Below are 24,578 nucleotides of genomic sequence, written 5' to 3' on the forward strand. Positions count from 1 at the left end.
TAAGACATGACAGTGACTAGTTCATCCTAGGTTCTAGAATGCAATGTGTTTTTGTTTTTATATGTAACCATTTGTTTCCAATATTTATACTTGCTGTTTAATATTTATACTTGCCGTCCAGGAGAGCATCAACTATCTAGGGTGCAAAACCTGAGCAGTGCTGCAACCTTGTGTAAAGTAAAGAGTCTTTACTTAAATAAACTTTTGCTCATTTCCACTATAAGCATACCTAATATGCCGTGTTAAGTGGAGCTGTAATCTGAGGAGTAACTGGTAAACTGGGCATACTGTTCCTTTGGGAGCAGTGAATCTGTGAATTCTGTGATTGTTCAGTGGACCAGGGGCTGGACACTCCTGGGAGGTGCTCAAAGGACTTGATAGTTGGAGTAAGCCTGTTGCTAACCAGTGTAGAGGGAAAGCGGAACCTGCGAAAGGCTAAGAAGTGACAGTGCTTGTGTTGCCTGTGGCCGATCGAGTCAGAGAGTTGACGCTTTTTTTCACGCTAAGGGTAGGTGATAGCAAGGTGCCTCACAATCCTGGGTGCTCTTAGAGAGTGTCACACTCATGTAGGCAAAAAATTAGGAATGGAAAATACTGCATGTCTGCAGTATGGGTGAATTGATATTTCTGTTGGTAACTGGGCACTTCTTGCTTTTTTGTGTGCAAAGTTGATGTTGCATTAGCATAGCTACATTGATTATTTGTATTTCATTTTTTATAAGAGGGTGAGAAGTTCCTGTTGGACATTGATCCAATTAGACTCAATTTCATGCTAAACACCAGAACTTCAAATAAATTTAGGAATTTTGCTTATGCTGTCCCCCAAGGCTGGATTGAAGAATTTTGGGACATTGTACGCTATGGAAATTGGAGGGCTCCTTAACCTTTGTTAAGGGATCTGAGAAACTGGACACCTCCCAGAAGCCCCACATGTCTGATTGCCATGACCGTCCAGGAGAGCATCAACTATCTAGGGTGCAAAACCTGAGCAGTGCTGCAACCTTGTGTGCAAGGTCCAGGGCCGGCTCCAGCGTTTTTACCGCCCCATGCTGCAGGGAAGGGGAGAAAGAAAACGTGATCGGCGGCTCTTCGGCAGCAGCTCCACCACCGCCACTTCGTTCTTGGGTGGCAGGTCCTTCCCTCCGAGAGGGACTGAGGGACTCGCCGCCGAGAAGCCGTTGGCTGCCCAAACACCTGCTTGCTTTGCTGGTGCCTGGAGCCAACCCTGGCAAGGTCACAATGCTACTTATTGATGTTTGACCTGCCTCCTCCCGGTCCTTCCCTGCCGTCCCCCAAATCCTGACTCATGATGGGAGGAGAATGGGGGGGGCAAACCTGGTACAAATGGCATCACCTCTACGAGGCAGAAAAGAGGGTCAGTTCTCCTCCTCCCTCCCCCTTAGCCCAAACCTTCCTTTTCCCTCTAGGGTGCATGGGACCCCCCCATCAACCTTACTACTCTGGCCCAAGACTCCTACCCACCATCCCCCCCAGGAGCCTCAGTTGAAGGCACCCATGTGAACAGGGAGCCTCAGCTGCCACATCAACGTATTGAGAGGCCAGCCTGTGGAGTGAGACCTGGGGTTTGTGCTGGCAGCACTCCCATCGACCATGTGACTTACAAACAGTAATGGAAGCTCTCTGCTGAGTCAGTATGGTTATTCTCAAAGAACTTCATAGCAGCATTGTTTGTCTTATACACTATCATTGTTCCAACTAATAATAAAAGAGAACCTGTCAGGATTAAAACTGCATTACAAATATGTTTGTGTTAAAAATAAAACCTTTGGCCAAGATTTCTAAAAAATGTATATCTAAAAGTAAGCTCCTAAATAAATTTGACCTGATTTTCAAGTGTGGACTTATTTAGAAGCATATTCTTATTCATTCAGATTTGAAATTTTTTGCCTGAAAGAGTCTTATTTATGACATTTTACTACTAATTTCATTCAGCTTGGAGCAGATAGTATAATTCCAGTGGATGTGTGTAGCAATAAGAAAAATAGGGAAGTATTGGTCTCTCTTTCTAGTTCTTATGCACTAAAAGAGTTGCAGTATTTGGGTAGCAAACACTGTTGGAGGACATTAAATTTCAATGAAAAAAAGTGTTGACACTTGAGGCCTGAACTACTGTGGTGTCCCTTTTGTAATAGGCATTTTGCTGGCACTTGTGTGATCATCTTGATCATTCTGCAGAGCAGAAGCTGGTGGTTTTATAGATTCCATTCAGCTACAGTAACTCTTCATTTAACGTTGTAGTTATGTTCCTGAAAAATACGACTTTAAGTGAAATGATGTTAAGTGAATCCAATTTTCCCCATAAGAATTAATATAAATAGGGGGAGTTAAGTTCCAGAGAAATATTTTTCACTGGACAAAAGACATATATATGCGCGCGCACACACACAGAGTACACCTCTACCTCAATATAACGCTACCCAATATAACATAAATTTGGATATAACGCGGTAAAGCAGTGCTCCAGGCGGCGGGGCTGCACACTCCGGTGAATCAAAGCAAGTTTGATATAACGTGGTTTCACCTATAACGCAGTAAGATTTTTTGGTTCCAGAGAACAGTGTTATATCGAGGTAGAAGGGTATAAGTTTTAAACAAACAATTTAATACTGTACGCAGCAGTGATGATTGTGAAGTTTGGTTGAGGTGGTGAAGTCAGAGGGTGGGCTATTTCCCAGGGAATGCCTTACTGCTTGATAATGAACTAGAACAGCTGAGTCCTCAAGGGTTAACACGTTGTTGTTAATGTAGCCTCACACTCTGCAAGGCAGCACAAATGGAGGGAGGGAAGACAGCATGGCAGACAGAGACACACTGTGTGTGTGTGTGTGTGTGTGTGTGTGTGTGAGAGAGAGAGAGAGAGATGCATGTTGCCCCTTTAAGTATGCTGACCCCACTCTAGGTACGTTGTCTTTTTAAGTAGATCAGCAAGTTGAGAACAGCAGCTGGTGCCAGCATGCTCCCTCCATTCTCAGCCCTGTTGTTCCCTCCCCGCTCTATGGAGATGGGGCTGAGCATGGGGGAGGGGGACACCCTGAGATTAACCCTCCCTCACCCCCCACTCCCCCGCACAGCAAGCAGGAGACTCCCGGGAGCAGCTCCAAGGCAGAGGGCAGGAGCAGCACATAGCAGTAGGGGGAGGGACAGCTGAACTGCTGGCAATTGGTAGCCTGCTGGGTGGCTGCCACACAGGGAACTTAGGGGAGTTGAGAGCTGATGGGGCTGCCGGTCCACCCTGGTTCCAAGCCTCCATCAGCCAGCTCTAAAGGTCTGCTCTTTCTACAAGCTGTGGACAAAGCAGTTGGCTGCCAAGCAACATTATAAGGGAGCCTTGCGCAACTTGCATGTTCTCTAATTGATCATCAATGAAACAACGTTAACTAGGATGACTTTAAGTGAGGAGTTACTATATTTGAGATTCCAGGAGCCTGTTAGATCAGCACAGTCTTATTTAGTGTATTACTTATACAGCTTCATAGGTGAGCATGATGCTCGACAGGCCAAAAAGAAAACGTGGGGTGGCACCTACCCAGAGTACACTACAATCCTAATTAGCTATAATAGAGCTAGGAGGATGGCGTATTGGAGGTTAGGGTGTGACGGGATCCCTGGGGTGCAGCCTGGGACTGTGGGACTGCTGTACCCCCTTAACTCTCCAGCCTGGGCTGTCTTTTTCAATGCTTTGCTATGGACGAGCAGCAACCCCCACCCCCCCCAGGTGCTGCTACCATTCAGTACAACCGCATGTGGAACCCCACACTCAGCTACATTGCATGAATGCTCCCAGAGCCACTAGTGAATCTCAGAGAAAGGCATCAGCCAAATCCTCCCAGCCTTGTACCCTAGGAATATACCGTCTTGCACTGCTCAAGACTCTTTCTTGAGCATTGCAAGTTTATTAATTGGTTCACCACTTCATCAATGGAAAGTGGACGTACACCAGCCTTCGAAAACCTGAGCAGATTTACCAAGCACTTTAGGCAAACTCACTGTTAAAGATAAACAGTAAAACAGTCTCCTCCGTTGGAGTTTTCAGTCTTCTGAGAGTCTTTGTTGCTTGCAGCATAGGGGAGGGGAGGAAAAAAGGCCAAGCACGAGACCACTGTGTTCTGTTTTATACCCTTAGTTTATGTGCTTGGGGAATACAAATCCAGGCGTGTCTGGTGGCCATTGCTGAGTCACTACCAGACAAGGTTGAGCAACTCCCCTGGAGTGGCCTTGCACAAGTGAGTCATTGCATTGTAGCTGCCTTGATGGATAATGGCTGCTGATGGTTCAACACCCGTCCTGGTGTTGGTTATCCCCCTGGTTATTGTCTTTGGGGAACTAGTATCTGGGCACTTCCCAAACCAACAACATATATTACTGAGAACCATACAATACAATCTCATGACTTCATATGCATTAATGATGTACATATTTAAATGGAACAGTGGGTTTCAGTAGATTATAACTTTTCCCATGATACCTTACAGGGAATGCTTTATATGCAATATCACAGGTATATATAAATGATGAATATGGGGGTTACAGGGCATTCCCCTGGGGGATAGAGTGTCACAACAGGTTATAAAGATCATTCCCTTTCTAGAAGGTAAACATTTCCAATTCCTGCACTTAGAAGCTACACTCTGTAACGCAGTAGTTGAAATTTTGTATATATAATGTATGGTGTATACATTTGTATATATTTAGAGGCACTCGATGCATCATATTCCTCACCCTTGTATTTTTCAATACTTAGATAAGAAATCCCTGTCAAAGTGTAAATTTAGAACTAGGGATTTTTAATACGTAAAATTATAATTGTGTTTATTTTGTTGTTGGAACTGTCCGGAGATCTAATTACAGTTCTCTATCCACCTTTTCTTTGGAGATATTGTTACTATTCCAGTTGTTTAGTAGCAGTTTAATCTTACACTTTCCCCTAAAGTATCTAGTGACGAGTCTATTTTAAGCCTTTTAAGTAACCTGAAGGATTGACTGCCTTTAACAATACTATCTCCCCTTTCCTTCCCTTCCTTCATCCCAAAGTAGGAAGTTATGCAGATTGGATACTTATCAAGTGTTGTTGGTGGCCTTACTATGTTTGTTTGACCACTGAGACTTTTGTTACATTTTAAAGGAGGATTAACATATATCATTTAAAAATAATCATGATGTTCTAACACAGTGGTCCCCAGATTTTTTACCTCGTGCCTCTCCTCCCCACCAAAGCTCAGGGTGGGGGGACGGGGACAGAGATAAGGGGGTGAAGGCAGCTGGGGCCCCATGCGCAGACTAGGAGTGGATCTGGGTGGTGCTCCCTCCCTGCCACCCCATTGGGCTGGTTCAGGTCCCAGCTACGGTCTCCTGAACCTTTCTCTGTACCCCCTCGGGGGGAGTGCCCCACAGTTTGGGGACCTCTGCTCTAACCAGTCGCACTGTCTTTATATTGAAGGGTGGAGTATTACGTTCCACTAGCTATCTAATTCCATACTAGTAAAACTGGTTAGTATTGCTGAATGTCTGGGAAAAAAATTTAATAAAACATACTGTCAGACTCTCTAAAGTTGCTCACAAGTGTAAGTACCAATCTCAGGACAGACTGAAGAAGCAGTACACAAACCCCAAACTGACTGAGTTCTATACTTGGATTTCACCAATCAAGTGTGAACTCTTCAAGCGCTATAACAGCCTTAACATGGAGTCACAGATAGTTCTTTTGGGTACTCTGCTCTGTTTCGCCATCCAAGCTTTCCTTTGTGAGAGATGGTCCCTTTTCCCCAAAATCACAATAATATTCAGGTTACTTACAATCGACCTGGGGTAAGCGATAGTATCTTAGATTCTATATAGAAAGCCACTCTTATAGCCAATCCTATAATACGTTATTTTTCTTAGTTAATAACTCTTTAGTTAATTTATTTACAAGGCTAAAGCAGTAAAAATACACACACAAATGAGTTAGTCTTCATTTCCAAAAGGGTAATAGAAGTTGCTGTAATATGCAAGCCCTATATGTCCTTTAGGGTTAACCCAGCTGGGGATCCCTGGCTTGTGCTTAGAAATCTTCTTCCCTCAGAGTTCAAGCACCATAGAGATACAATTCCTTCTTGTCAGGGATTTTTATTCCCTTCACCCAGAGTTCAAGTTGATGGGACTAGTCCACCTGCAGTGTCCTCTTCATCGGTATGTGGGGGAGCAATTAACAAAGTCTTTGTTCTTTAATGTTTCACAATATTTCATTTGGTTTCAGTGGGCCTTCTTCCTGGGCAGGATCCAACACCTTTTGTATGAAGCCAGCATTCCTATATTAATTAATGCTCCTTTCCTGTTAGATGACTGACACGATTACAGAGGATTACAATGCAAACATTTAATGTAACCTTATAACATGGGGTACCGAATTTATACATGCAACGTCCTACAAGCATTTCATAAAGGCTAAACACATTCTTATAAAATTAACATCTATTTTAACAGTACTAACACACAGGTGAATCAGACTGGTTTCCAGCTATGCATTTGTCAGTGTTCATGGAGGCCTAGGGGCTTTGGCATGAGCTGGCACCTTATTTGCCATCATCACACATGCTCTTTAAAATTTTATCGGAATAACTTTCTTATGTGTAGTTGTTGTCCTAGATCTGCTATTCTTGATAAAATTTGAGACTTTTCAACACATAAGGTAGTTTGGGCTATAATTCTCTTACTTTCCTAAAAAGAGAATCAAATTTTTTTTTTTTTTGGTTTGAATTGTTAGAAGCAAATTTCAAGATGTAAATGACACAGAAAACTCTCTTCTTGAAACACTTTCATGTCAATGTATATTAACACGTTAGTTTTTGTTTGAAAGGAATCATTCATTAAAAAAATAACTTTGTAACTTTTATATATTTATGGTATCATTGATAGGTTACATTCTCACATTGTTAAATTGAGTTACATATGAGCCTTTCTTGAGAGACAAGAGCCAACTCCTGAAGAAAGTCTCATGGATTCTCCCACCATGAATCTAATTATCTGCTTTTTTTTTTCCACTGCAGGAAACACTCCGTTACATCTTGCTGTGATGTTGGGACATAAAGGTTGGTGAAATTACTTTAAGTATCATATGTTCTCATATTTCTCTCAAGACTTTAGGGAAGAGAAATGATTGGAAAAGTTGAAGACTTAAAAAAAAGACTTTAATTGAATGTGTTCAGTTACAAGTGCAGAGGCTTTCAGGAAACAAGAAGATACATGAGAATGGGGGTAAAGATGTCAAAATCAAGGTGGCAGGAGGGAGCTGAGGGATGAATGGGAGCAAGTTGGAGGTCTTTGGAGACAGGAAAATGAGCTATAATAGGTGGGCATTCACTGGGCACTCCTCTGAGAGTCTAATAAGAGAATAGGTGGAGAAGGCTTTCCTCTTCTTACAGAGCTATCAGGAAACAGTGAGATCTGGAGGGTCATAGAGTTAGAAAGGTGAGAGAAAAGAGGCATGACCAGAGGTGCTTTTCCATCTTCATCCTGTATGAAGACAGGAAGTAGTCCTCCTGGCATGTGGGAAAAGATGCTGCCATTTCTTCTCGCATAGCTAAACCCCTCCATTGGACCAGGAAGAGGAGGGGCTGTTGAAACAGGTGGCCTGCTTCACTTGAGTTGGCTAAGCAATAGAAGCTAGGGTGTTTTTCCATGCTGGCTGCTTGTATACCAGAAAGCAGGGGAGAGGGATAACTCTCATTTAAGAAACCAAAACAATACTAGGGAAACACAATCAAGGACCAGCTGAGATTAATGCTTTTGATCATTTTCAGGTAGGTTGGGTAAAATTAACCTTTTAGTTGTTGTTGCTTTAAAATCCCATGATACATGTGTACCAAGTGTTGATACTAACAACAAGAGGTTAGTCTGTGACAGGTAGCTCCAAATTTCTAAGGGAAGCTTTTTATCAGTTTTCCAATAAATAGCATACACTGTATATTAAGATAATCTCAGTGGGATAAATGGGTGTTCACTGTGCCTGTTTCTAGATAGATGTGTCCTCTACCATTATTTGAGTAAATATCAATGCAGTTCTTCAATTTTAGAATTAAATCAGTTTTTAGAGTCTGATCTAGTTATATCTTTTAATAAGATTTTTTTTTTTTTTTTTGGTAGCTGAACACTTTTCAGTTAAGCTTCATATAGAAATCTTATTGGTACAAATAGTATCTGATATTTCCACATTTCAGCTATATTAAGTAAAGCTGGGTTGCATTATTAATAATCAATACTCCATGAATGTTGACTCGTCCTCACAAGACCCTTGTGTAGGTAGGTAGGTAGGTACTGTCACAGTTTTAAAGATTGTGACTTGCCCAACGCCACAAAGCAAATCATAGCATGAATTAAACTCAAGAATGCATTGCATGTAGCCTTGTGCTCTGTCTTTAGATCATGATTTCCAGGATCTCATATACCAGGTGACTGCATAACTTTACTCTTCTTTGGTTGGTGTTTGTATAGCACATCGTAATTGTGGTACTTAATAATTTAAGCTCATGGAATGCTAATGGGAAAGAAGCCTCAGAAACTTAGGTCTCAGTAAATTAATGAAAGCAAAATTAAGGGTAGAAAGTAGGAGGAGGTTGTATGAACTGTGTGACCCATGCTATTGAAGTGTGAATGCTTTTAAAAATATTTTTTTCAACTTCTGAAAACTAAGGGCAAAATTATAGTTTCTCAATTTCATTTTTATATATGTGCTAAATGTGTCTTGTAGCTGTTCTCAGTACATATAGTGCCTGCAAATGACTCCAAAGTGTCTGTTGTAAATAGTGAGACACTGCAAATGTAACACATTTAGCCGTTGTCCATTTTAAAGTATATATTGCATGATGGCTATCATAGTTCCAATCACAGTGGAACCAAACCCATTTTAAGAGCATTTTTGCTTCCCTTTTATTTTGGACGGTAGGGGCATTGTAGTAGAACTGGAAAGAATTCCTTTCCAGGATGCTCCATTTTGGAGCATAAGACCAAGAATATGATTCAAATGACTTTAGCATTGTGCTGTCACTGAGACCCCCTGGAATTTTCCCATTGAAACATTTATCATAGTTACTTTGGCATGCTTCTGCTGGTGTACCAGTTAAACTCTTATATGTAAGAGGTGGGTACGTGTGATTCTTATCTCCTAAAACTGCTTTTGAGGCAAGAGGATGTGCTCAACACATCAGCTAAGCGAACTCAGAGAAATCTCTTTATCATCCAGAAGTGACAGATGTCTTTAGAAGTATAACCATCAAGAACATGATAGTATGCCTATTGGGAATCTGGCTTTTAGATCAATAGACATTAGAGGCACAATGCAATTAATCTTTCTATTTGTATACAGTCTCTGCATCTTGAGTAAATGTAAAATCATGTTTGAACAACATCTGTTTGAAGAAACTAGCTGTTTTGGTTTTAAATTAAATTGGATATGCTCTCAATCATGAGATGCGATTTCAAATCTCAATAGCTAAGCAGGATTGAGCCTGGTCAGAACTTGAATGGGAATGTCCAAGAAAAACCTCAGGGTTTTAGAGAAAGTGGTCTGGGTAACTCAGTAGATTGCACAGTTCTTTCTTAACCAATGTCCCATTATAGGTTTTGTGGGGAGAGAAAGCTATAGTCTTGACAATTTCTGGTCATCAGGGGTGACACTATTTTTGTGAAACTAGTGCACTGGAAACTAGTCCTGATTTGTGGACAAAATGAGGGATAGGCTGTTCCACCTATCACTCCTACTTGGGGAGGGAGGGAAGGGAAGAAGAGGTTGAATTGAAAGGAGTGATCTGTCCCATTATGGCTTCCACTCTCACCATCTTCTGGAATCCCAGGATGCACTATGACACCATTAGATCTCCATCAGCCTAATTCTGAGATGACCCAATCAGATCTGGCCAGAGAGAGAGAGACTTAGGTAATGTTCGCCTCCAGTGGCTCTGTCTGCATTCTGAACACTACTTGCAATATAAGACTTTGGTTCCTGCTGTCACCCCCCACCCTCATGTCATTTTTCTTTCCCACCTTTTCTCCTCTAGTCTATTTTGTGCATTCTCTTTAATAAAAGTGTTAGCTTGCCAAGTCTGTCTGTCTCACAGCACTGCAGTGAGCCCGTGACTAAAGGGGAGCTAACAGCAATGTTTTAAACAGACAGCCAAATCTCAGAGTAGCTGATAAGACCGGTGCTGTGCCAATGTTTCTCTAGCAATCAGATTGCAAGTAAGTCAGTACCAGAGACAGAAGATGCATTTTCTGTCCTTGCTGTTATTTTGTGTTAGGGGAGGGAGAGAATCTGGATCAGACTTTAACAGCAACAGTTCCAGCCCATCTCAACTGCTTTTCTCCAGAAAGGACAGTTATTTACCATATAAAAGACTGTCACAAGGTTTTTTCCCTATAAAAACCTGACAGCTGAAGGGAATAAGGGTTATTTTTAATGACCCCTTACAGAATAGTTAAAGGAAACTATAGTGTTTGCTGTAAATAAATATTACTACTTGTTCTGTTACAGAATGTGCACACTTGCTTTTGGCCCACAATGCTCCAGTAAAGGTGAAAAATGCTCAGGGATGGAGTCCTCTTGCAGAAGCCATCAGCTATGGAGACAGACAAATGAGTAAGAAATCTTAGCTGATTATTTGTTTGATGTAAACAGAGGTCTTACTTAGCCTAGGAAATGAAGTCTATTTAGCTGACATGAGGAGTATTACATGGCACCTCATGTAGACAAAGACAGTGATAGTTGGTTGTTAAGGCCCCCTCTAAGATTGACTGCAACTAGTTAACATTTATGTAAAATGCTACTGCCTTTGTCTACCCTGGATACTGTGGTGTTTAAAATTTTAGTTAACTGTTAATATCTCTGCTAAACAGTTTCTCTAGCCCTGATAGCATTGGAGTGGTAGTAAGCTAAACTGTATTAAAATGAAGACAGAAATTAAGTATGTGCAAGGCCTTGTTTTTCAGTGGATGTGAAAACAACAAACTGACCTTTACTCAATAAGAGTAAAATCATAAGCCCAAGGTAGCAATGTGATTGACTCACATTCTGCTATTTCTTAATATAGACTATTGGGACATTTTAACTTTAACTTTTCAAAGTTAATCAGCCAGCTATATCAAGTTAAATACATCAGGTGCGGTTTCTAGTTGTGATTAATGGGAGAGAGTGTGTGTGTAGATAACATGTAACCACTGGCAGTTATACTTATATCTTTGGTTCTCTGCTGACCAAGGGGACTAAGGGCTTGGCTACACTTGCGAGTTAGTGCACAATAAAGGAGCCTCGTGCGCACTAGCTCACTCCCTGTTCACAGTGGCAAGGCACGTGGAGCACTCTGACTCCGTGGCTAGAGTGCTCCTGGTACTCCACCTCGGTGAGTGGAATAACACTTGCTGTGCCCCTGCTGGAGCGCCGCAGTGCCAGTGTGGACGACCAGTCCTGTTAATGAGCTCTGATCAGCCTCTAGAAGTGTCCCACAATGCCTGTTCTAGCCACTCTGGTCATCACTTTGAACTCTACTGTCCTGCCCTCGGGTGACCAACCGTTAGACCCGCCCTCTAAATTCTTTAGGAATTTTGAAAATCCCCCTCCTGTTTGCTCAGTCAGATGTGGAGTGCACTCAGCAAATCTTTCCAAGTGACCATGCCTCCATGTGTCAGGCGATCCCCAGTATGGAGCAGTGGCGAGGTGCTGGATCTCATCAATGTTTGGGGTGAGGAAGATGTCCCGTCCCAGCTGTGCTCCAGCCATAGGAATTATACCACCTTTGGGCAGATATCAAGGGACATAATGGAAAGGGCCCATGATCGAGATGCACTGCAGTGCAGGGTTAAAGTGAAGGAGCTGCGGAATGCCTACCGCAAAGCCCATGAAGCAAATAACCGCTCCAGTGCTGCCCCCGCGACCTGCCGTTTCTACAAAGAGCTGGATGCGACACTTGGGAGCGACTCCACCTCCACTCTGAGTACCACCATTGGACACTTCAGAGCCCAGTTCAAAAAGGCAGGAGGAGGAGGAGCAGCAAAGCTGGAGCGAGTGTGCTGAGGCAGAGGAAGACACCCCAGAATCCCTAGATACATGCAGCCAGGAGCTGTTCTCAAGCCAAGAGGAAGGTAGCCAGTTGCGGCGGCTGGTGCTTGGGGAAGGACAAACACCAGAGGAGGTTCTCGGTAAGCGGCTTTTATTTTGGGAAGGAAGTTATTTGGTGCGGGCTCTTGGGGTGAGGAGCATAGGGCTGCATGCATGCTTAGATGTGGAATTGGGCATTGTTGTGCTCTCTCACATTGCGGTAATCGGCCTCAGTGATCTCTTCAAAGGTCTCATCCAGAACTTGGGCTGCCTTCAGGCAGGTTTGTCAGGAGAGCCTTGTCTCAGTAAGGCTAACTTGTCCATGCCACTGTGCCATGAGGGGCAGTCGGGGGGGACCATTGCTGCACACAGGCAAGCTGCATATGGGCCAGGGCGGAAGCTGCATTGCAATAGGAGACCCTCCCTTGCTTCCCAGGTCACCCTCAGCAGCGAGATGTTCCAGGATGAACTCCTGTGGAAAATGTGGGGACAATGTTCAATATAGGGGCCCCCTGCCGCGGTTGGCTCTCCCCATGGCACAGAAACCCAGAAGACAGTACAGCTGTGAAACAGTCAGTCACGCTTGACCCTGTGCTTATTCACCCTTTTGGGGCTCCTGTGGGTTATGTGCGCTCGCTTTGAGATGGGCAAATTATGCTATTGTGTAGACTGCTCTTGCCCTTAAATATGGGGGAATCGTTGCTCTGTCTGATGTGAACAGTGCTGCTTTTGTTAAGTGTTGCATTTTGCCGTTACAGATGCAGCGTTGTTGAGATATCAGCCATCTGTGTTATCACCGGCTGAAAGACTCCAAAGAATCAGAAAGAGGCCACGTACAAGCAAGGAAGACATGCTGCATGAACTAATGCAGCATCAAGTAATGAAAATCAAAAAGTGTAGGAGTGCTGGGAGAGTGAAAGGAGGATCTGTCAGCAGAACGAGGAGTGCTGGCGCAAAAGCGTGGTGCTCTGCCAGCAAAGCACGGATCAGCTGATAAGCATAATGGAGAACCAAGCAGACTCTATCCAGGTGCTCGTAGCCATGCAGGCAGAGCACTACCGTGTCCCCTTCCCTCCACCCCACTGCACTAAACCCCCATCACCATGCAGTATAGCCATCCTGAGGTGCAGCACTCATTGCACAATACTCCAGACAGGACATGCGTAGATCTGTGATTGTACTGTTCCCCACCCCACCCCCTTGCCCTTTGTTTCCCAAGCTGTTGTGTTTCTTTTCAATAAATGGATTTTTTTGGTTTTGAAAACATTCTTTATTATTGCATAAAGTAGAAGATACCTTAGCCCAGGAAAGAAAGAGGCACTGCATGTGGGCATAGCAAACACAGATTCCTACTAACATTGGAACCACTGCACTTCACTCCCGTGCAGGGCACCAGACATTACTGGTGGCTTTCAGCCTCAAATTGCTCCCTTAAGGCATCCCTAATGCTTGCAGCCCCGCACTGGGCTCCTCTAATAGCCCTGCTCTCTGGCTGTTCAAATTCAGCCTCCAGGTGTTGAACCTCCAAGTTCCATGCCTGAGTGAGTCGTTCACCCTTCCTTTCACAAATGTTATGGAGGGTACAACACGTGGCTATAACCACGGGGATGCTGTCATCGGCCAGGTCCAGCTTCCCATACAGAGAGCACGAGCGGCCCTTTAAACGGCCAAAAGCACACTGCACAGTCATTCTGCACCGGCTCAACCTGTTGTTGAACTGCTCCCTGCTGCTGTCAAGGCTCCCACTGTAGGGTTTCATGAGCCACAACATAAAAGGGTAAGCAGGGTCTCCAAGGTTCACAATGGGTATTTCGACGTCCCCTACTGTGATCTTCTGGTCTGTGGAAAAAAGTCCTGGCTTGCAGCTTCCTGAACAGGCCTGTGTTCCAAAAGATGTGTGCATCATGGATCTTTCCAGGCCATCCTGCATTAATGTCAATGAAACGCCCACGGTGATCCACAAGTGCTTGGAGAACCACAGAGAAATACCTCTTCTGTTTAACGTACTCGGAGGCTAGGTGGACTGGTGCCAGAATTGCAATATGCATCCCATCTGTCGCCCCTCCACAGTTAGGGAAACCCGTTTGTGCAAAGCCATCCACAGTATCCTGCACATTACCCAGAGTCACGGTTCTTCTGAGCAGGATGCAATTAATGGCCCTGCAAACTTGCATGAACACGATTCCAACGGTTGACTTTCCCACTCCAAACTGGTTAGCGACCGATCGGTAGCTGTCTGGAGTTGCCAGCTTCCAGAATGCAATAGCCACCCACTTCTCCGCTGTCAGGGCAGCAATCTCATGTCCTTGTGCAGCAGGGTGGGGGCGAGCTCCTCACACAGTCCCATGAAAGTGGCTTTTCCCATCCGAAAGTTCTGCAGCCACTGCTCATCATCCCAGACTTGCAGGACAGTGTGATCCCACCACTCAGTGCTTGTTTCCCGAGTCCAAAAGCGGCGTTCCACAAGCAAACTCGTGTCGTATGCGTTACTCGAGTCGATATCATTAGAGCTCTCCCTGTCACTTTGGATCCTAAGGAATAACTCGACTGCCAAACGTGATGTGCTGACAAGACTCATCAGCATACTCCTCAGCAGTTCAGGCTCCATTCTTGCAGACTAAAAGGGAAGACAGAGGATGCAGTACAAAAAACGTTGAAAGATGGCGCCAATCATGGACGGAAGAACAGGGAATGCTGGGATGCAAACCAATGCATCATGGAGCATTGGGACAGGACCCAGAATGCCCTGCACTCTCCTCCCCTTTCCCACAAGCCACAGCACCAGAATGGGAAGAGGTGCTCTGTGGGATAGCTGCCCATAATGCACCGCTCCCAATGCCACTGCAAATGTGGCCCCACCAGTGTGCAAGCAGCTGTCAGTGTGGGCAGATTGCCGTGCTTTCCCTACTGCGCTCTCCGAAGGCAGGTTAACTCTCAGCGCTCCACATCTGCAAGGGTAGCCATGCTCTAAGTCACAAGCTGTGTTGAGTGAGTTACTTATCCATTTTGCTCTCAAGTGAAGCAGTAAGGGTCAAAATTAGCCCACTGCCACCTGTTAGTAGATAGCAGTTAAGTACTTAATTATTTGTTGTTTTACTGCTTCTCATAGCACACAACTTAATGTTTTGGTGCTCATTTAAAATGCTGGTAGTATTTACAAACAGGGTATTCCACTGTGCTGAGGGTTTCTCCCCACAGAAGTAAATGTTAATGTCTTCCACTGACGCATGTCCAGTAGTGTGCAAGCAAAAACGGGATGCAGCTAGAAGGGTTGCCATGAACTTGCATATACTGATTGTTGCAAAGGAGAATTACTGAGGCTGTCTTGCTGCTGTGATTCAAATATAGTTATATATAATTACATATTTAAAATGCCTGATGAAACAACCTTGCTTACATTTTTCAGTATTTGAAAAGCACTGGAAAATGAGTCCTTGCCCTGAGGGGTTCACAATCTGAGCAAAGTATTTGATTTACAGTACACTTCTATTTAGTTACAGCACTCCTAAGAAAGCTGAAGCAGCAGTCCAGGGAAAGTGTTGAAGAAAAGCGACCTCGATTATTAAAAGCCCTGAAAGAGGTAAGCTTAAGGAAACTGTTGATAAATGACAATTATTCTTTTATGATGTTGACGCTGAGCCTGTCTAGGTTCCCTCCCCACTCTGAACTTTAGGGTACAGATGTGGGGACCCGCATGAAAGACCCCCTAAGCTTATTTCTACCAGCTTAGGTTAAATTTTAATACTCTGCAACCACCAAGTACTTTAACAAAAAACAGGGAAAGGACCACTTTAAGTTCCTCTTCCCCCAAAATATCCCCCCAAGCCCTTACACCTCTTTTCCTGGGAATGCTTGGTAATCCCGTCACCAATTAGTCCTGGTGAACACAGATCCAAACCCTTGGATCTTAAAACAATGAAAAATCAGTCAGGTTCTTAAAAGAAGAATTTTATTAAAAGAAAAGGTAAAATTCATCTCTGTAAAATTAGGATGAAAAATAACTTTACAGGGTAATCAGATTTAAAGAGCCCAGAGAAACCCCCTCTAGTCTTAGGTTCAAAGTTACAGCAAACAGAGGTAAGCCCTCCAGCAAAAGGAAAATTTACAAGTTAAGAAAACAAAGATAAAGCTAACACGCCTTGCCTGGCTCTTACTTACAAGTTTGAAATATGAGAGACTTGTGCAGAAAGATTTGGAGAACATGGATTGATGTCCGCTCCCTCTTAGTTCCAAGAGCGAACGCACCCCAAAACAAAGAGCACACAAAAAAGTATTTGAAAGTATCTTGTCCCCTTATTGGTCCCTTGGGTTAGGTGTCAGCTAGGTTACCTGAGCTTCTTAAGCCTTTATAGGTAAAAGGATTTTGGTGCCTCTGGCCAGGAGGGATTTTATAGTATTGTATACAGGAGGGTTGTTACCCTTCCCTTTATAGTTATGACAGAGCCACACTATCATGTGCCCTGCTACTTTGCAACAGAGCCCATTTCAAACCAGGTAACCCTTTGAGGAAGCATGTTTTCTTTGCCTTGAAAGAGATCATGATCAGCACATGGTGGTGCAGATGATCTCTTAGTGAGGACCTGTGGAGGCAATACATTTCTAGAGCAGAAAGTACTGCGGTAAGGTAACTTCTCTCGCTATTGAATTTTCAGAGATTCTTTAGTTAATCCAAATGCGCTAAATACTGGAGTTATACTTTAGGAAATCAAATGCTTAATTTTAAAGTTAATTGCAGGAATTGACATTACTTTACATTGGGCAGGTTCAGAGCCCTAATGAATCATTGGAGTATCGTAGTTGACACACACAAGTTATTCTCAGATTGTCAGTGTCTGGCATTTTCATTGTTCATTTTGACTGTGTTACTAGTGCACTGGCTCCCAAATTGTTGATTACCACTCATGGTGAAGTGTCTGGTCACATATGTTGATTATTTCCAACTGTTCCATAGTATTGCAGTACTAAGATATAGCCAGTGCTTCCTAATACTTTTCTATGTAAGCAAACTGATGTGATTGCCCCAGCAAAGTTGTGGTTGCAAATAGGTGGGGAGACAGTACATGCATCCTGAGTGGGATGCATGCTGTGGGTGATGCATGCTGTGAAAAAGGTTGTGTTCTTCCTCTTGTTTATTTGCTTAGTTTCATAGCTTCATGTTTTGGAGCACACATCTCTAGGGATAAGAAGAGAGCTTAAGCTCCATGCCTGATTAGTCCTAGGTGCTCTGCGGAAACCACCTAAGAGTGCCAATGAGGCTGTGGGACACACGAGTTCCTCCTCCATTGTTAGAAACTGTTATAAAAGCTCAGTTTATGTAAGAAGGAATTATCCGTCTACTGTGGTTTGCAGTAATAAAGCCAGGGCTTTCGGTGTGACATAATAGGATAGTTATTTTGTATTGGATTAGGTCTTTAAGCTACTCTCTTTTGGAATAACCCTATCCCTTATACCCGAATGTGAAGATTTTGTTTCTGATATGCTCGCCTCTTTCAGCCATCAGTTTTACTACATGTAACATTGAACCTTTTTTTCTCTTCCTTCCCCCTTTCTGTCAGTGCACTTCTAGAAGTGAGTTTTTAGCCTAGTCTTTCACTTAAATAAACGTGCCTTTATGTGCAGCTGCCTAACTCTGCCTGTGCACAGCAATGCTTTCCCCAAAGCAGTAATATGAAACTAGAATTAGAAGATTCTGTCCAGTTTCAAATTGCTGCTGCCTGTGCTCTTGTTAGAACACTAGCTGCTATAAAACATCACAGGTGCTTTCAGCTTCCCTTGGGTCAGTGGTAAAATGTGGAATGGCTTGTGGAAAATAGGGGGTTGAATCCACATCCATTTAAAATCTGTATCTGTAAAACAGATCTGTGCACTAGTGGATTCTCACCAGTCCCAGTGAGACTGGCAGACAGTCACTAAGGTTACTTGGCCCTCCAGCTAAACCCTAAATCCCACACGTCTAAATGTCACCAAGCCATTGTCTGGTGATCCAGGATGATCTGACTACCAGAGAAAGGAAAGAGTCAGTGGGAGGGAGGGGAAAGGAAGAAAAGGAGCCAGAGAAAACGTCTGAGTACTTAGACAAGAGATATATCAGTATTTAGTTTATCATCCACAGCCAAAATCTTTAGTCCTATTTTCCCATCCATTCTCTTACCTCTCAAGCTGGTCCAAAGTTTCCTAGGGAGACAGGCGCCATCCTGTACCCAGTTTTCCCCAAACTTCATATATTTGTGCCTCTCCTCCTGCCTGTCCCTTTCTGGAACTGGTCGTTGTCCTCCTCCTCTTCCTCCCATTGGCAGTTCTTCAGCTGCCCAGTCTTCTGTCTGTGGAATGAGCTGGGTCTGGTTTATATAGACTCGGGACCCCTCCACTCCCAGCAATCTCGGAGAGGATTAGCTAATTAGAGTCATGTACTTAGTGGGGTTTTTTTTGTTTGTTTTTGTTTTCCCCCTCCTGGAATGATTGCAAATAAAAGAAATTCAGAAATATAAGCTACTTATAGGCAGTTTAGCCTCTCAGTTTGTAACTTCATCATATTCACTCCGCTCTAGTTGGAATCAAGAAATGTTAATTTAACTGTTTTTCAGATGATAACATTGGAGGAATGAAGGCTAGACTTTTTTTATTCAGTTATATCCTATCTTCATTTTATCTAGCCTTTCCCAAGATGACATTTGCATGTTGCGTGTCTTCCCAGAAATGTTTAACAGCTGTCAATATGGCTAATGATACATTCATATTTTTTTTCACAGCTAGGTGACTTCTATTTAGAACTTCACTGGGATTTTCAAAGTTGGGGTAAGAACTATAATACCTATCTTTATGTACTGATTGGTGCGAAGAAATGGAATCTGTAGTATCTGCCTAAAATTAGACTCCAGCATTGCTTAAAGAAAAAAATTAAACCCCACAGAGACCTCCCTTCCTTATAGATGTTGTGTGCAGAATTTCAAAGCCAATTTGCATGGAAAAATAAGCATCTGCTGAGCTATGAAAATTTGTTGAGCAGATGTGCATATAGCAACAACTTGGTATGTTGCAAAGTAAATTGTGCTCTGCCTGTTGAGCTGACACCTGCACCTTTCTGTATAGGTGTGCAGTATCTGAAAGGGCCAGACAGGGCGGGAACCAGGCCTTCCTAGAGTGGTGATGCTGAGGCCTGATTCACAATGCCTTGATATGGCAGTCAGCCTTTGCCTAGGAAAATAGGAACCGGGAGTATAGCCAGAACTGCATTGTGGTTCCACCACCAATCTCCCACAATGGTGAGCAGCACAGCCTTGAATGGAGGGCATTCTCTAATGGCTTTCCCTAAACCACCTCATACTGCTAATCTAGGGTCGAGCCCCTCTTTGTGTAAATCCAGTTTCATAGGAATAAGGCGTCCTGGACAGTGCATTTCAGAGCAATTATTCCTCTTCTCAGTAGGTTCAATTGACTGCAATTTGTCCTGTGCCTTTATAATGCCACTCAGAATATTATGGGGCATTTTTAACCATTAACTGTTTTACTGCAGTAAAAGAAATGATGGTTTTTAAAAATGCAGTAAGCTGTGTTATATCTGTTTTCTCACATATTAATATGAGACTGTTCTGATGCTCAGTTTCACTGCTGGTTTAATGTTCACTTGAAGTTTTAGATATGCTACACTATATACTTTCCATTTCAGTGGTTTCAATACAGTCTAACTGTAACTAATCTTGTTAGCCAATATAATAGAGACAAAGGAAATTCTGAGATTATGACTAAAATATGAGTAGCTAGGAGGCAAATAGTTGGGAACCTGTGTCTGGTTCACTTGGCTTGAGAGCATTTTAAGCTGTTGTGTGATGCTGAAGGCAATCTATTTCACTACAGTGGTATTTGTTCATTTTTCAGTTATTGATTGCAACATTATAATTTTTCCATATTTTAGGTCCAATTTCAATAAAAGTGTAATAGGCATAGTTCTGTACTTAAGAATACAGCAATATCTGAAGATGGTGAAATTTGCAGTGTTTTATTAAATGTATATTTCTGAGATATGGTCTGTTGCGCAGAAGTACTTAGTTGTATTTCTTATGTCTTGTTCAGTATTAATACTTTTCTTTTACACATATAGTGCCTTTACTTTCCCGAATTCTGCCTTCCGATGCATGTAAAATATACAAACAAGGTATAAATATCAGGTAAGCACTGGTTTGTACTATTGTAAACTTAAGTTAAAACAAAGTGTTTATTACTGAACTACAACAGTGCAACTGAAATATCACTTCCAGTAGTGGTTTGAAGGCTATAAATCAGGGGAGGGCAAACTTTTTGGCCAACGGCCACATCTGGGTGGGAAAATTTGCATTTGATTCAATTCTGTAAATGCTTGCAAAGGCAGCCTAGTGTGTTTTTAATAGCTTTGGAATAAGTGTGTTCTGATATTCTTGTGCATTGGAATGCAGCTTTCTGTTCTTCTAGGTGTTAACATTGGTTTTCTTAGAAGTGAGCTCAGATGATGCTCTTGATTAACAACTGTTGTAATTACTGAAGTGCTTCTGAAACTTAACTAGACAGTGATAACTATAACTTAAATTCAAATGGTTGGGGAATTAATTTTGGTTAGTTTCTTACTGAGTCAGTTCCGGGAACAAATAGTTCAGTTGTACCTGACTATCTGTCATGTAACACATTCATGTCTTGGTGAGTTAATTATATTTATAAACATTATTTGAATTAAAGCAGATTTCAGATATTTTGTTCAGAAATGTGGCTGCCCTATAAAACATCAGTGGCAAATGTTACTATAACTTCAGAGAACAAATGTTCAAATTCTGAGAAGCAAGAGTTAGAAACCATTTTGTTTCTACAACTTTTCCAGCTTGGCTCTTTAATTAGTTATAATAGTCTTTGTTGGATTCAATTGTCTCTTCCCTTTAAGCTCCAAAATCAAAAAAATCAGAATAATAAATTATTCAGAGAAACTGCTGCTCTCTCTAAAGCTTTTAACACAGAAATATGTTCTGACTTTTTAGGTCAGCTCTCACTGAGACCAGTCTGAGTCTCTTCTCTGCGCACATGCTACTTGCATTAATGGTAATGGGAGTTGAGAGTGAATCTACATGAGAATACCCTATATTGTCTCGAATTAAAAAGATGAATAAACGGCATAACTGATTTTAAAAATATTACTTAAGAACTAGTGGCTGTTAGACTAAACAAATCTGGTGGCTTTAGCTGTCTGAAAAAAAACAAAACAAAAAACAAAACACATTTTGGAGGCAGCCCACAGGAATTATATCGGCAAAAACTTCATGCTCCACTGAACTCTTAATTTGACTGGTAGAAGTATTCCCTATGCCAGGGATCGGCAACCTTTCAGAGTCTTCATTTATTCACTCTAATTTAAGGTTTCACGTGCCAGTAATACATTTTAATGTTTTTAGAAGATCTTTCTATAAGTCTGTAATATATAACTAAACTATTGTTGTATGTAAAGTAAATAAGTTTTGCAAAATGGTTAAGAAGCTTCATTTAAAATTAAATTAAAATGCAGAGCCCCCTCTTCTTCCACCCCCCCCCCCCCCGACTGGTGGCCAGGATCTGGGAAGTGTGAGTGCCTCTGAAAATCAGCCTTCAGCACGCTTGCCATAGGTTGCCCACCCCTGCCCTATGCCACTGAAAATAAAAGAAAATAAATAAAAGGACTTGAAATAGTCTAGCTAAATGTGACAAAAACAAGGCAATGCAAAGTTCACTCTGTTACTGGTCCTCTTCTCAATTTAGGCCAGATCCTGATACCATTACTCGCAACCTTGCTGAAATCAGTGAAACTGTTTAGTAATCCTCGTTCACATTGACTAACACATCAGAATGTGGCCACTTACGTTTAGGGAAATTTCTCTCAGTGTATTTGTGTGCCAGGTAAAATCAGTCAGTATCCTGATACCATGCAGTTTTGAGGGCAAAAGGATGCAGTGGCAGCTTTTCTTGAAATGTTTTCCATCTGTAATTCTGCTATATTGATACAATATGAAAGGAAAACATTATCTTTTGCCATGAAAGTAACATAAAAATCCCCTGAACTGTATTTGTAATGTAGGACTAAGTCACATTGAATTCTGTACATTTCGCCACATTCATATAATTGAATCCCTATGCATTTGAGCCACAGCCTGTTAGTTTGCATTTATACAGATATCTTTACTACATTTGGAATTTCCTGTATAAGCAAAAAGTAGTAATTTGTTGTCTATTTATACGAGTGAAATTTGCAATAATAATTATATTAAAACACAATGAAAATGTAGACTTTACCATTTTGGGGAAAAAAGCAATGCTGTTGGATGCTAATAGAACTCACTTGTGTATTTGAACATTTCTGGATAATTCCTTTTGCAAAGGTGCATTACCATGGGTATATTTCCACAGGCTTGACACAACTCTCATAGACTTTACTGACATGAAGTGCCAACGAGGGGATTTAAGCTTCATTTTCAATGGTGATGCAGCACCCTCTGAATCATTTGTAGTTTTAGACAACGAACAAAAAGTTTACCAGCGAATACATCATGAGGTGAGCAGCTGCGTATGTACACAATGTTAAACATATTACCTTATACGGATATGTTTTCAGTACTCATGAAATACTTACATTAAATGTGTATTCTGCTAAAAAGTCAGGTTCTGTACCCAACTAGGACTCAAGTAATACTTAGCAATGAGGTAAGGAGTCTACAAAGAAATCTTGCAGATGACGCAGTGGTTGGGGGGATGGTAAATAATAAAGAGGACAGGTCAGTCACTGATAGAGTGACTTGGATTGCTTGGGAAGCTGGGCCCAAGCAAACAATGTGTTTTTAATATGGCCAAATGTAAGGTCACACATCCAGGAACAAAGAATATAGGCCATGCTTACAGGATGGGAACATGCTGTCTTGGGAAGCCTTGACTCTGAAAGATGTGAGGATCGTGGTGAATAATTAGCCAGACATGAGCTCCCAATGTGACACTGTGATCAAAAGAGTGAATGGAATCCTTAGGGGACTCTCAAGTGGGAATAAAGGTTCTATTCAGTGGTGAGCTGGAGCCGGTTTGCACCACAAGAACCAGCTGTTAAATGTAGAAGCCGGTGTAGAACCAATTATTAAAGGGGCCAGCGGGTGGGCAAACTTGGGTCTGCGGGCCACATCTGGCCCGCGGAACTGTCCTGTCTGGCTCACCTGAGCTCCCAGCTGTGGAGGCTCCCCCTCCCGGCGCCAGCGCTCTGGGCAGCCCTACAGCTCCGGCTGTTTTGAGCAGCATGGTAAGGGGCCCAGGCCGGGGCTAGGAGGAGGGGTTGGATAAGGGGCAGGGAGCGGTTGGAGGGGACCGAGGTTCTGAGGGGGGGCCGTCAGGGGATGGGAAACGGGGTTGGGTAGGCATGGGAGTTCTGGGGGTCTTTTGAGGTGGTGGATGGGGTTGGTGCAGTCTGGGGATGGAGTGGGACGAGTTGGGTAGGGGATGGGCTCCGGCATCTATTTAAAGGGCCGGGGTGGTAGAAGCACCAGAGCCCTGGGCCTTTTAAATAGCCCCCGGAGCCCGGGGTAGTGAGGGGCTTCAGGGGCTATTTAAAGGGCGTGGGGCTCCAGCTCGTCTGCCGCTCTGGTCCTTTAAATAGTCATGGGAGCCCCACTGCTTCCCCAGGGCTCCTGTGGCTATTTACAGGGCCGGAGCAGTAGAAGCAGGGAAGCCCTGGACCCTTTAAATAGCCCCTGGAGCCCTCCAGGGGTTATTTAAAGGGCCTGGGGCTCCAGCTGCCTCTGCTGCCCCAGTCCTTTAAATAGCCACAGGAGCCCACCCCGTACCCAACTTGCCCCACTCCCAGGGGACAAGGAGCGAGGGTATTGATAGGTTGCGGGTTCTGAGGGAAGCAGTCAGGGGCAGGATGTGGGTTGGGTTGGCATTGGATGAGGGGGGAGACAGGTACATGGGGCTTGTACTCACCGCACGGTTCTCTACCGGGTCACACGGGGTGGGGGATTCACTTGTTCGGGGTGGAGGACCTGCCACCGAAAACCAGGAGCGAGTGAAGACCACTACTACCCTGCTGCTGAGGACCCAGTAAGGAACTGGTTATTAGGATTTTGGGAGCTCATCACTGGTTATGTTGCCTCTGTATTTGGTATAAGTGCAACTGCTGCTGGAATACTGTGTCCGGTTCTGGTGTTCCCAGTTCAAGAAGGATGTTGATAAGAGTGGAGAGGGTTTGGAGAAGGGCCATGTGAATGATTAAATAATTAGAAAACATGCCTTATAGTTATAGACTCAAAGTACTCAATCTATTTAGCTAAGAAAATAGAAAGTTAAAGGGTGACATGATCAGTCTGTAAGTATCTACATGGGGAACCAAGATATGATAATGGAACTCTAAAGTCTAGCAGACAAACAATATACAATGGCTGGAAGTTGAAACGAGAAAAATTCAATCTAGAAATAAGATGCAGATTTTTAATAGTGAATGTAATTTAACTGTTGGAACGATTACCAA

At 43.0% G+C, this 24,578-nt stretch overlaps 1 protein-coding gene across 2 annotated transcripts in view; it reads left to right on the forward strand.

Moving 5' to 3' along the window:
- ANKRD13C (ankyrin repeat domain 13C) overlaps positions 1–24,578 on the forward strand; it is a 51,249-nt gene that overhangs the window by 10,104 nt on the left and 16,567 nt on the right. The window contains exons 2-7 of one of the 2 annotated variants that reach the window (XM_050961047.1): positions 7,047–7,088; positions 10,526–10,630; positions 15,565–15,665; positions 18,835–18,880; positions 20,184–20,250; positions 22,481–22,625. In XM_050961047.1, the coding sequence (XP_050817004.1) occupies positions 7,047–7,088; positions 10,526–10,630; positions 15,565–15,665; positions 18,835–18,880; positions 20,184–20,250; positions 22,481–22,625 (506 nt within the window). The remainder of the gene's footprint in view (positions 1–7,046; positions 7,089–10,525; positions 10,631–15,564; positions 15,666–18,834; positions 18,881–20,183; positions 20,251–22,480; positions 22,626–24,578) is intronic. The other variant, XM_050961048.1, reaches the window with a different exon arrangement.

This window comes from Gopherus flavomarginatus, chromosome 7 (assembly GCF_025201925.1).
Source record: "Gopherus flavomarginatus isolate rGopFla2 chromosome 7, rGopFla2.mat.asm, whole genome shotgun sequence".
NCBI lineage: Eukaryota > Metazoa > Chordata > Testudines > Testudinidae > Gopherus > Gopherus flavomarginatus.